Here is a 13,337-nt window from a genome sequence, read left to right on the forward strand (position 1 = left end):
CAAGATGAACTGGTCAGTTGAAGCTCAAGTTAAATTAGGGTTCAGCTACGCTGGAAAGTTACTAAGGATTAGGTCAGGGTGTGAATTTAAAGCTGTTCCTGAGTGACTCCAGCTGTGGGCACACTTAACAGCTGAACAGGAATGACTGTGTGGAGAGGCCCTCAGTAACCTACCCCTTCTCCCCCATTACCAAATACTGCTTTTTAAATATTTTATTGTGTGCAAAGCTCTAATGAAAATACTGAAAAGGAATTCCCTTTCTTTCATCTGCACTCAAACCACATAGATTGGAATTAATGAAACCCACCCACCCAAACCAAACCCTTTGCAATATATTCTATCATCAATGTTGCACTTAGAAATTCCTGTAGTATTAAATGGAGAAAGTGGAGCCAAGCTGGAAACATAGATTATTAATTAAATATGAGCCTCAGTTGACCAGCTGCTGCTTATAGTTATTATACTATATTTCTTAGAATCAAGAACTGCAAATATCCTGAGCTGTGGTCCCCTTAGAAACTGTGGCCTTTGTTCAGCAAGGGTGCCTAAGCATGTGCTTAACTTTAAGCATATGCTTAAGTGTTATCCTGAATAGTGATGGACATAAGGACATGCAGTAAGTGCTTTACTGAATCAGGCTCTGAAACTTTGGAGGTAAGAGAACTGGGGCCAAATTCTGCTCTCAATTGAGTTATGTTAAACTACTTACAGAGGTGTAACGGACAGCAGAATTTGGCCCCAGCCAGCTCTCAGTTCTCCTGCCACCACCTCTTTTTGAAGACATTTACAGTGGTGTATAGGGGTATGAAACATACCAAATCAAAATGACAATGTTTTACAGTCACTATGCACGAGTGTAAATTACTTCACAAGGTGCAAGGCCATGACGAAGCAGGTTCACAGTCCTCCGTTCCTATACAGTGATATGTATACTGAAAACAAGAGAGTTATTCCAGCTTGAACTCAAATGCATTTGAAAGGAGAATTTGGCTGCTGGTTTAGGGCTTGATTCAAAGCCCACTGAAACAAATGGCAGTCTTTTAGCCTTAGTTTTGTTGGATCACAGTAGGTGGCAGTATGTGCAACAGTATTGAATTTAATAATCTTGGATGCCAGGAACACTTTAAACAAAACAAAACATGGCAATACCAGGCACTGTAGAAGATAATGCAAGAGAGTGGGAAAGTAAGTTAACATGCACCATTTCCTGGAAGTGACTGCTACTCGCGTAGAATCTGTAGAGAAGCACCTGAATAAGTAGAATGCAAACACCGGGAGAGTATTTAAAGAGTTTATATCGGAAATTATATTTAGCAAATTTGAAAGAAATCCTTGGCAATTATAAAAGGAAAGCTGATGTTCTTTAATCTGCATGAGGACAAAAGGGAAAAATGTTGGGTTTGTTTGTTCGGTTTTTTTCATCCATTCCCCTGGATGCTTTCATAATAAATAAAAATAGACTGTCAGAACTAAAATCAACAGCAAAGTATCATTAGTCCACATGATTTCATACAAAATATTTGCTCATCACAGTTATATTAATTGTAAAATCCTTATGTCTCATCAATGACTCCAGCACCTCCTTCTCCTAATACTCACAGAAAAAGACAGGCTTTACAGAGTGTCTACAAGTTTGTTAAATCTGGGTTCTGGTGGACCCAGTAAATCTAGAGTCATCTCTCTCTCTCTCCTTGGAGGCCATGATCATGCAACTTGTTCCATGCTGGTGGACCCTGTAGTTCACGAGGTACCCCATTATCTTGAATGGGTTCTCTACGGGCACAGAGGTCCTCCCACAAAGAATGAATTGAAGAATCAGGCCTAAACACGGGTAGACATAGCTCAACCACCTACACTGATTGCAACTATGGCAGTCTTGCCTGGAGAGGTGTCTTTTCAGATAAACAGGACGCATTTATAGTTTTAGGGTGAAGCCAACACCTTGAACTCAATAATAGCCAGTTGAGTATTGTTGTAATGTGTAATATAATGTAATGAAATGTTGCTGTGTAATAGATATATATATATATATGGAGCTCTAGATGCAGCCTTGATACTTTCAAGATAGGCATGAATTGTCAGCTTAGCTTACCGATGTGCTGATTACAGCTGCTTTTTTAGCCCGGGTTTACACTGCAAGTTTAGGTCGAATTTAGCAGCGTTAGATCCATTTAACCCTGCACCCGTCCACACAACGAAGCTATTTTTGTCGACTTAATGGGCTCTTAAAATCAATTTCTGTACTTCTCCCTGATGAGGGGATTAGCGCTGAAATCGACATCGCCGGGTCGAATTTGGGTTAGTGTGGATGCAATTCGACAGTATTGGCCTCTGGGAGCAATCCCACAGTGCTCCATTGTGACCGCTCTGGACAGCATTCTCAACTCGGATGCACTGGCCCGGTAGACAGGAAAAGCCCTGTGAACTTTTGAATTTCATTTCCTGTTTGGCCAGTGTGGCCAGCTCATCATGGACCATGGAGTCCCAGAATCGCAAAAGAGCTCCAGCATGGACCGAACGGGAGGTATTGGATCTGACTGCTGTATGGGGAGACGAATCTGTGCTATCAGAACTCCATTCCGAAAGACAAAATGCCAAAATATTTGAAAAAATCTCCAAGGGCATGAAGGTCAGAGGCTATCACAGGGACCTGCAGCAGTGCTGCGTGAACCTTAAGGAGCTTAGGCAAGCCTACCAAAAAACCCAAGAGGCAAATGCCTGCTCAGGGTCAGAGCCCCAGACATGCCGCTTCTACGATGAGCTGCATGCGATTCTAGGGGGTGCCCCTACCATTTCTCCACCCCTGTACGTGGACTCCTGCAAGGGGGGAGTCTCACGCAAAAGTGTTGAGGATTTTGGGGACGAGGAAGATGATAGCACACACCAGGCAAGTGAGAAACCGTTCTCCCCAACAGCTAGGAACTGTTTATCAACGTGGGCTCCCGGACCTTGAAGACGGAGAAGGCACCTCTGGTGAGTGTACCTTTGTATATATAATACACGGTTTAAAAGCAAGCGCGTTCAATGATTAATTTGCCCTGAAGACTTGGGATGCATTTGCGGCCAGTACAGCTACTGGAAAAGTCTGTTAACGTGTTTGGGGATGGGGCAGAAATCCTCCAGGGACATCTCAATGAAGCTGTCCTGGAGGTACTCCCAAAGCCTTTGCAAAAGGTTTCTGGGGAGGGGCACCCTTATTGTGTCCTCCATGGTAGGACACTTTACCATGGCAGGCCAGTAGCACGTAGTCTGGAATCATTGCATAAGAAAGTATGGCAGTGTGTGGTCCTGGTGTTTGCTGGCATTCAAGCAACATCCGTTCTTTATCTCTCTGTGTTATCCTTAGGAGAGTGATATCATTCATAGTCATCTGGTTGAAATAGGGGAATTTTATTAAGGAGACATTAGAGGTGTTCCTACTGGGCTGTTTGCCTGTGGCTGAAAAGAAATCATCCCTGCTGTTAGCCATGTGGTGAGGGGAGGGGTGAAGCTATCCCAGAGAATTGGGTGTGGGGGTGTTTAGTTGGGTTTGTGCTGCATGTTAACCCAAAAACATCAGCCCCTCCTTTTAAATGGCCAATGTGTCTTTTTCAGTTTTAGTCTCCCTTTTTTTCCTTCCACAGCTGCAAATGTTTCAACGCTGCAACTAGCATCTCCGGGCCAGAGGCTAGCACAGATAAGAAGGCAAAAAAACCACACTCGCGATGAAATGTTCTCTGAGCTCATGCAGTCCACCCAAACTGAAAGAGCCCAGCAGAATGCTTGGAGGCAGACAATGACAGAGTCTAGGAAAGTACAAAATAAACTCGAGGACAGATGGCTGGAGCAACAGGAGAGGGGGCAGCAGCATGATGAAAGGAGGCAGGATGCAATGCTGAGGCTACTGGAGGATCAAACTGATATGCTCCGGCATATGGTTGAGGTGCAGGAAAGGCACAGACCGCCACTGCAACCCCTGTGTAACCAACTGCCCTCCTCCCCAAGTTCCATAGCCTCCTCACCCAGACGCCCAAGAACGCAGTGAGGGGATCTCAGGCCACCCAGCCACTTCACCCCAAAGGACTGCCCAAGCAACAGAAGGCTGGCATTCAATAAGTTTTGAAGTGCAGTGTGGGCTTGTCCTTCCCTTCTCCCCCACCCCTCCCAGGCTACCTTGGCAGTTATCCCCCTATTTGTGTGACAAATTAATAAAGAATGCTCGATTTTGAAACAACAATGACTTTATTGCCTCTGCAAGCGGTAATCAAAGGGGGGAGGGGAGGGCAGTTGGCTTACAGGGAAGTAGAGTAAACCAAGGGGGTGGGTTTTCATCAAGGAGAAACAAACAGAACTGTCACTCCGTAGCCTGGTCAGCCATGAAACTGGTTTTCAAAGCTTCTCTGATGCGCAGCGCGCCCTGCTGTGCTCTGCTAACGGCCCTGGTGTCTGGCTGCACGTAATCAGCAGCAGGCGATTTGCCTCAACTTCCCACCCTGCCATAAACGTCTCCCCCTTGGAGCACACAGCAAGCAGTAATAACAATGGGAATATTGGTTTCGCTGAGGTCTAACCGAGTCAGTAAACTACACCAGCGCGCTTTTAAACGTCCAAATGCACATTCTACCACCATTCTGCACTTGCTCAGCCTATAGTTGAACAGCTCCTGACTACTGTTCAGGGTGTCTGTGTACGGCTTCATGAGCCATGGCATTAAGGGGTAGGCTGGGTCCCCAAGGATAACTATAGGCATTTCAACATCCCCAACCGTTATTTTCTGGTCTGGAAAGTAAGTCCCTTGCTGCACCTGTTCATACAGACCAGAGTTCCTGAAGATGCGAGCGTCATGTAGCTTTCCCGGCCATCCCACGTTGATGTTGGTGAAATGTCCCTTGTGATCCACCAGTGCTTGCAGCACCATTGAAAAGTACCCCTTTCGGTTTATGTACTGGCTGTCTTGGTGGTCCGGTCCCAAGATAGGGATATGGGTTCCATCTGTGGCCCCACCACAGTTAGGGAATCCCATTGCAGCAAAGCCATCCACTATGACCTGCACATTTCCCAGAGTCACTATCCTTGATAGCAGCAGCTGAGTGATTGCGCTGGCTACTTGCATCACAGCAGCCCCCACAGTAGATTTTCCCACTCCAAATTGATTCCCGACTGACCGGTAGTTGTCTGGCTTTGCAAACTTCCAAAGGGCTATCACCACTCACTTGTGAACTGTGAGGGCTGCTTTCATCTTGGTATTCTTGCACTTCAGGGCAGGGGAAAGCAAGTCACAAAGTTCCATGAAAGTGGCCTTACGCATAAGAAAGTTTCACAGCAACTGGGAATCATCCCAGACCTGCAACACTATGCGGTCCCACCAGTCTGTGCTTGTTTCCCAGGCTCAGAATTGGCGTTCCACAGCATGAGCCTGCCCCATTGCCACCAGGATGGCCAAATTGCCGGGGCCTGTGCTTTAAGAGAAGTCTGTGTCCATGTCCTCATCACTGCGCTGCCATCGCCTCCTTGCCTGCTTTTGCAGGTTCTGGTTCTGCATATACTGCATGATAATGCGCGAGGTGTTTACAATGCTCATAACTGTCGCGGTGATCTGAGCGGGCTCCATGCTTGCTGTGGTATAGCGTCTGCAGGAGAGCAGGGTTGCAGGGGAAGCGGTGGTTGGATGACCAGTTTTGCAGACCTACTGCACCATCTGCTGCCAGGACACAACAGCTGAGCGGACTGCACGCTTGCCATGGTATGGCAAGACAAGAGCAGCTGAGCAGAGTTGCAACGGAAGCGGCACTGCAAGACCACCAGGAGAGCAGAGTGCCAGCGGAAGCGGTGGATGATGACGATGATGGTTAGCAGTCCTACTGCACCGTCTGCTGCCAGGACTCAACAGTTGAGCGGGCTGCACACTGCACGGTCTGCTGAAAGCAGTATGGCGCCCGCATGGAAAAAAGGCGTGAAACGATCGTCTGCCATTGCTTTCATGGAAGGAGGGGTGACTGACGACATGTACCCAAAACCACCCGCCATAATGTTTTTGCCCCATCAGGTATTAGGAGCTTAACCCAGAACCTGCGGCGGAGACTGCAGGAACTGTGGGATAGCTACCCACGGTGCAACGCTCTGAAAGTCAACGCGCTCGGTACTGTGGATGCACTCCGCCGACTTAATGCACTTAGTGGGGGGACACACAATCGACTGTATAAAATAGCCTTCTAAAAAATTGACTTCTATTAATTCGACCTAATTTCATAGTGAGACTTGCTTCTGTTAGGTGAAAAATTCAGAAACTACTGACATTGCCTCGGAAGCCTTGATCAAATTGTCTCCACTTCCATTGCTGCTTCTACTCAGAACTGGATGAAAGAGGGTTTTTTCACCTTCTTTCCCACCTAAGCTGTCCATCTGGGGTTTTTGCCTAAAAGTCAATAAAGTTTCTCCTGCTTACGCCCTCAGGTATCTCTCAGGAGTCTTGAGTGCACTAAAAATACCCCATGTTGCTGACAAGTGGAATCAGCAACAGGTGTGGCTTAAACAGCAACATTTCAATGAGGATTTTGGGGAAAAAATAGTTGATATATGTTTACAACATTAATTGTATTTTAATGGAGTTTTTGGTTTGGGAATTGTATAAGTGAGTGAAATTGCTGTGGCGTAGATTTTAAAATTTACGACTGCATCAGTGTTTTAGTTCTTCCAGTTAGTGCGAGTGAGTCAAAGTGCCCCATAATGTGTACTTCAAACTGTCAGTGAGGACAGTCCAATTACTGCAGAATTACAGCTGTACATAACCGGCTGATATTCCTCAGACTGATTTTTAGATACATTATGCAGAGCTATGTGAGTCTAAGAAAGGATTGTGGGCATTCCATTTAGCAAAATAGAGTGCACTGAAATTAAATTCACTTCTGTTGGAAACTTTACACTCATCCTCTCTGTACATTTTGTTGTTGTCCATTTTCATTATTAGGCCTGAGCTCAGAGTTGATGTAAGTGGATACTGTGCACTGACTTCATTTGTTTGTCTTGTATCAATTGATTTACACCCTTTTCATCAAGACTGAATGGCTTTTACAATCTGATTTATCCTATACAACATGCTACTGTCTGACAAACACATTATAGTTAAATGACAGTAATGTAAAATTAGATTCCCATCATTCATAAGAATGGCCATACTGGGTCAGACCAAAGGTCCATATAGCCCAGTATCCTGTCTTCTGACAGTGGCCAATGCCAGGTGCCCCAGAGGGAATGAACAGAACAGGCAATCATCAAGTGATCCATCCCGTCACCCATTCCCAGCTTCTGGCAAACAGGTTAGGACACCATCCCTGCCCACCCTGGCTAATAGCCATTGATCGACCTGTCCTCCATGAATTTATCTAGTTCTTTTTTGAATTCTGTTATAGTCTTGGCCTTCACAACATCCTCTGGCAAGGAGTTCCACAGGTTGATTGTGCATTGTGTGAAGAAATACTTCCTTTTGTTTGTTTTAAACCTGCTGCCTATTAATTTCATTTGGTGACCCCTAGTTCTTGTGTTACAAGAAGGAGTAAATAACACTTCCTTATTTACTTTCTCCAGACCAGTCATGATTTTATAGACTTCTATGATATATCCCCTTAGTCATCTCTTTTTCAAGATGAAAAGTCTCAATCTTCTTAATCTCTCCTCATATGGAAGCTATTCCATACCCGTAATCATTTTGTTGCCCTTTTCCAATTCCAATACAGTAACTCCTCACTTAAAGTCATCCCGGTTAACACTGTTTCGTTTTTAGGTTGCTGATCTATTAGAGAACATACATGTTTAAAGTCGCGCAGTGTTCCATTATAAGGTTGTTTGGCTCGCTGCTCTCTGCCCACCTGCCTGGCGCTCCTGCTGGGGAGCACGGTCGGGGTACGGGGACTTGCCCCACTCCGCCCACCCAGCGTTCCAGCCAGGAAGCGGGGTCGGGGCGCGGGGGCTTGCCCCACTCCGCCAGCCCGGTGTTCCAGCCCGGGAGTGGGGTCAGGGCACGGGGGCTTGCCCCACTCCACCCACCCGGCGTTCCAGCTGGGGAGTGGGCAAGCCCCCATCCCCACTCCCCATCAGCAGTGCACGGTGGGTGGAATGGGGCAAGCCCCCACGCCCCGACCCTGCTACGCCCCTGCTTCAACCAAGCTTCACAATCATCATTGGTGAGTATAGTATTAAATTGTTTGTTCAAAATTATTTAAAACTTATACTATATATGAATACAATGTCTTTTGTCTGGCGAAAAAAATTTCCCTGGAGCCTAACCCCCCTATTTACATTAATTCTTGTGGGAAAATTGAATTCACCTAACATCGTTTTGGTTAAAGTAGCATTTTTCAGGAATATAACTACAACGTTAAGTGAGGAGTTACTATATATCTTTTTTGAGATGGGACGACCACATCTGCTTGCCGTATTCAAGATGTGGGCGTACCATGGATTTATATTGAAGCAATATGATATTTTCTGTCTTATTATCTATTCCTTTCTTAATGATTCCCAACATTCAATAATCATTTCATAGTGCACACAAGTATGCCATGGTGCATCCAATTATTTTTTCAAATATTATTAATCCAAAAAGGATGATCTCTCCTGTGTTTATCTTAATTATGCACATGGAGACCGATTCTGTCCTCGGTTAGAGAACTGGGATTACTCAGGTGTACATTAGGGCAGAATTTGGCTGATGAAGGAAAACTATTTATATATAAATATAAAAATATTTTTGGATGTTTTTCTGCATTTATATATTGATTTCAATTACAGTGCAGAATACAATGTATTATTAATTATTACAAATATTGGCACTGTAAAAAGTTGAGGCATGAAGGGACATACGAATGTTTGGCATATCTGGCATGTAAATACCTTGCAACGCTGGCTACAACAGTGCCTTGTGAACACCTGTTTTCTCTTTCAGGTGACATTGTAAATAAGTAGCAGACAGCGTTATCTCCTGTAAATGTAAACAAGCTTGTTTGTCTTAGTGATTGGCTGAACAAGAAGTGGGACTGAGTGGACTTGTAGGCTCTAAAGTTTTACATTGTTTTGTTTTTGAGTGCAGTTATGTAAAAAAATAAATTCTGCATTTGTAAGTTGCACTTTCATGATAAAGAGATTGCACTACAGTGCTTGTATGAGGTGAACTGAAAAATGCTATTTCTTTTATCTTTTTTACAGTGCAAATATATGTAATAAAAATAATATAAAGTGAGCACTCTGCACTTCGTATTCTGTGTTATAATTGAAATAAATATATTTGAAAATGTAGAAAAACATCCAAAATATGTATAATACATTTAAATTGGTATTCTATTATTGTTTAACAGTGCGATTAAAACTGTGAGCTGGGCTGCAGCCGGGAGTGGGGCCGTGGTTGGAGCCGGGGGCCCCGGCCGGGCTTGGGACAGGGCTGCAGCCGGGAGCGGGGCCGCAGTTGGAACTGGAGCCAGAGCTGCAGCTGGGGCCGCAGTTAGGAGTTAGAGGCTGCAGCCAAGAGCGGGCCTGTGGTTGGAAGTGGGGCCAGTGCTGCAACTGGTGCCACGGCCAGGAGTGGGGCTGCTGTCGGGGCTGCAGCTGGGAGTGGGCCCGCGGTTGGGGCGGGGGCCGCGGCTGGGAGTCGGGTCGGGGTCGGGGGCTGCAGTTGGAAGTGGGTTCAGGGGCTGCAGCTGAGGCTGCGCTTGGGGTTGGGGGCCTGTGGCCTGGAGAAGGCCCGTGGTTGGAGCTGGGACTGGGAGCAGGGCCATGGTCAGTCCAGAACTGCAGCTGGGGCCGTGGCCGGGAGTGGGGCTGGGAGCTGGTGGCTGAGGCTGGGGCCAGAGAGGAGCTGGGGACAGAGCAGGGTGGGGTGGTGCTCCCTTCCCCCTGTGGCACCCTGGGTCCTGCTGCGCCCCCAAGGGGCACACCCTACAATTTACGAACCACTGGCCTATGGGCTGCAGCAGTGCCCAGGATCTCTGCAACACATCCATAACATGTCTCACCTCCCCCAGCTACCACGATCATGCTTGGTATGCCAGGATTTGTGTTGGAAGGCAGCCTTATAGTTGGCTTCTGCAGAGCCTGTACTGGGAAGTCTCCTCCATCCTGGGCCCCTTTATGCAGCTCTGGCCCCTTTATCTGATGTAAGGAGGCTGGAGTAGATGAGCATCTCATCCCTTATGTCAACTCTGTGCCAGTTGGAATATCCCCCTGCAGAACGGGTATTAGGGCTGTTTCTGCTCCTTCATTTTGCTAGTGCATTGTAAAACGATATCGTGTGACTGTGAGAATTGGGCCTAAGGTCAACAGGGATGGCTGAATCTGGCATTGAATAGCTGACAAACTGGTTGACAGATTATACCTTATTGCCTGACTTTGGGACAGTATCAAGGTCATCAACCGTTTGCCTTTTACACACAAAATAGTAATATTTCTGACATGTTTTTTCATATCTGGGTGAACCCAGAGACCAAGAGCACTGGATAGGAGGACAGTAATATTACTATGCAGTTTTCCCTTTTATAAATTAGATCAGAAGTTGCAAATGAGTGGAGGAATATAACTGTTAACCAATAACAATAGTATGTCTGACATCAGTCAGCCTGAAATTACTCTCTTGTAATGGTTAACTGCCTTCCTGACAATTCACAGCAGGGGGTGATTTTTCCTTCATAAAAAGTTAAGATAAAAAGCAAGAGAAAAATTCCTGTATGTTTTGATCATCATGTGTGTTGAAATCAGTTTGTTCAATGTAATCATCATTTTCTAATCTCCAGGTATGAAGGAACGGAGCAGTTTTGATCTTGCAACAATCGATGGGAAAAAGAAGCCAACAAAAGAAATTAGATGAAATGTAATATATTTTCTGTTAATTTTCTGTCAGGCTTTAGCCAGGGTTTTGGGAAGGTCCAGTGGGGTCAAAGTCTTACCTGGCTTATACAGTGTTTCATTGTGCAGTGGTCTGGATAGAGCAACACATACAGTGTTAAAAAGGTAGTGGAAAATCATGCGTTGCTAGCACACACTATTTTCAAGATACAAATTTTGCTATTTGTCATCAAAATGAGTCCAAATATATCAAAGCATTTGCGTTCATTGAATAAGTCCATTAAAAAAATAAATTTGAGTAATCAGAGCATAAAACATTCTTATTATAAAACATCTTATATTCTATTCGATAATGCAAAGATGTCCATGAAGAATTTTAGCAAATTTTGTACACACCAGAAATCATCTTTGATTAAAAACAAGAAAGGGAAATTTCATTCCAAAGGGTAATTTATTTATGAAAAGTTATAAGTAATTTAGGATGAATGTGCCACACTGCTGCTGTATTAAGGTCTGATATTAGACCTACTGAACTCTATGGGAGTCTTTCTGTTATCTTTAATGGAAGTTGAATTGGATTCTTAATTTGTACATTATATACATCAGTATTTTGTGTTGAATTATATGAATTATTTGTCAAAAGTACTCAGAATTAACTGGCCTGAGCTAGAACTTTGTCTGTAAACCATGAATAGTTTGTGCTAGGGTTGGTTTGTCTGAATATCTTCTATAGATTGTTTTTGCAAACTTTATTGGCCCTAGGATATCCACAGACTTTATCAGGCTATTATTCATGGAGTGTTATGAATTCAATCCTGGTTCAGAAGGACAGGCTACATTAGGCAAGTCACATGGTTTCTGATTGGCTGATGTTGTCCCCAAGGGGGTCAGTCTCCAGCTCAGCAGAAGCCATTTTGATTCTTAGAGGATCCAACTGACCTCTCACAGTGGAATGGGTTATTTCTGGTGTTTAGGGCAACTGTGTCCTAGTTCAGGAGTGATTAAAAAGCTCCACATTTAGGGAACATGATGTACCCAAAGTGAACTCAATTTGCAGGAATGAGCTTACTCTTGCCTTACTTGATCATTGTAGGAGCGGACTTTCACTTTGTGTTATCAACAGACCTTGCCCATTCAGGCAGTAGAAGGACCATAGAAGGCAAAAAAAAGCAACAACACTATATGTATAATTTAACTGAAAAGACTTATGTAGCCATATGGAGAGCGTCCCCCTACGAAACACGTGATTACATGTATTGCTCATCTAGGCAACAAGCCAACGCACACTTTGATTTTTTAATCTGTATATACAGAGAACTTGATCCCAGCCATACTGATACCTTGATTATGGCCCAGTCAAGTTTTTGAATTCAAGTGAGGAATAAGTAGCAAAAAGATACATGACCCAATCCAGTTGTCTTGTGAATGTTCTTATAATTGAAGACCAGGAAAGGAAAAAAAATCAGAAAATATATGTTATATAAATACAGAATGATTTTCAGTGTGTCAGTTGCTTTATACATGGACTGTCCATGTCATATAAAGAGAAACCATCAGATGCCAGTAACAAAAAGACAAATGTTGGCACCAAATAAATATAGCCCTAATTAAGAACTCACAGATCAGAGTTGGTAAAAAAAACAAACCAAAACCCCCACTTCTGGTAGTCTGTCATACCCCAGGAGCACCCCACTCCCTTCTTCATTTGTTCTGGCTTGTCCTTGCTTCTGTGCTGCGTCAATGGAGTTTTTAGTGAATCTGGTCTTAAAGGAGTCCAATAAAAGTCTATTTTATTCTTGAGAGTGAGTAAACTAATCCCTACAAAAAAGGAGTCCAGAAAGAGGTGCCAAGTGCAAAATGAAGGGGCTGTTTTTCAGATGTTTCTTGTTCCAGTAAAGTCTTTCCCCACTACATAGACTTTTAAAAGAGATAGCCAAGTCTCCATGGTGAAGGGAATTTCCTTTGCCCCTTTTAAAGTCTAATAATCATGCTTAGCAATTAAATGGCACTTTATATCTTTGAATCACTGTACAAACTCTAAGGCCCAATCCTTACCTAGGAAAGTAGTTCCAGTAACGTCAGGAGAATTGCTTGTGCAAGTAAAGGCTGCAGGACTGACCACTAACTAGTGAATCCTCCCATCATTATTATTATTTTATTTATTTGTTACCATGGCACCTAGTCCTAGACCAGGAACCCAAAGCAGTGAAGATATGCTGAGGACCAAGCCCTTCTTCTTTCGAAATGAGACTGCCCAGCAATATTTTATGTAACTCAGTGTCTCTTATTTTGAAGGCGCTGAAACTGATTCTGTGCAAACAATGTTTAATGAAGGGATGTATCTCAAAACAGAGTAGGCATTTGACTGTGATCTCCTTGTAGAACAAACAAGAGGCATCAGTAAAGGCCTTTCTTATCAAATTTGTAACCGTAAGTAAAGAATAATAGCACCCAGTGAGAAAATAGTACTTCACCAGTTGCTGTATCCATCCCCAGTTCTCATGCACTCAGCATCTTTGCTTCTAGAC

At 44.2% G+C, this 13,337-nt stretch overlaps 1 protein-coding gene across 4 annotated transcripts in view; it reads left to right on the top strand.

Annotated features, from left to right (window-relative positions):
• DCDC2 (doublecortin domain containing 2) overlaps window positions 1-13,337 on the top strand; it is a 161,677-nt gene that overhangs the window by 729 nt on the left and 147,611 nt on the right. For all 4 annotated transcript variants that reach the window (XM_074944781.1, XM_074944780.1, XM_074944786.1 and 1 more), the window contains exon 2: window positions 10,758-10,834. In XM_074944781.1, coding sequence (XP_074800882.1) covers window positions 10,828-10,834 — 7 coding nt within the window. In that variant the 5' untranslated portion in view covers window positions 10,758-10,827. The remainder of the gene's footprint in view (window positions 1-10,757; window positions 10,835-13,337) is intronic.

Source organism: Natator depressus, chromosome 2 (genome assembly GCF_965152275.1).
Source record: "Natator depressus isolate rNatDep1 chromosome 2, rNatDep2.hap1, whole genome shotgun sequence".
Taxonomy (NCBI): Eukaryota; Metazoa; Chordata; order Testudines; family Cheloniidae; genus Natator; species Natator depressus.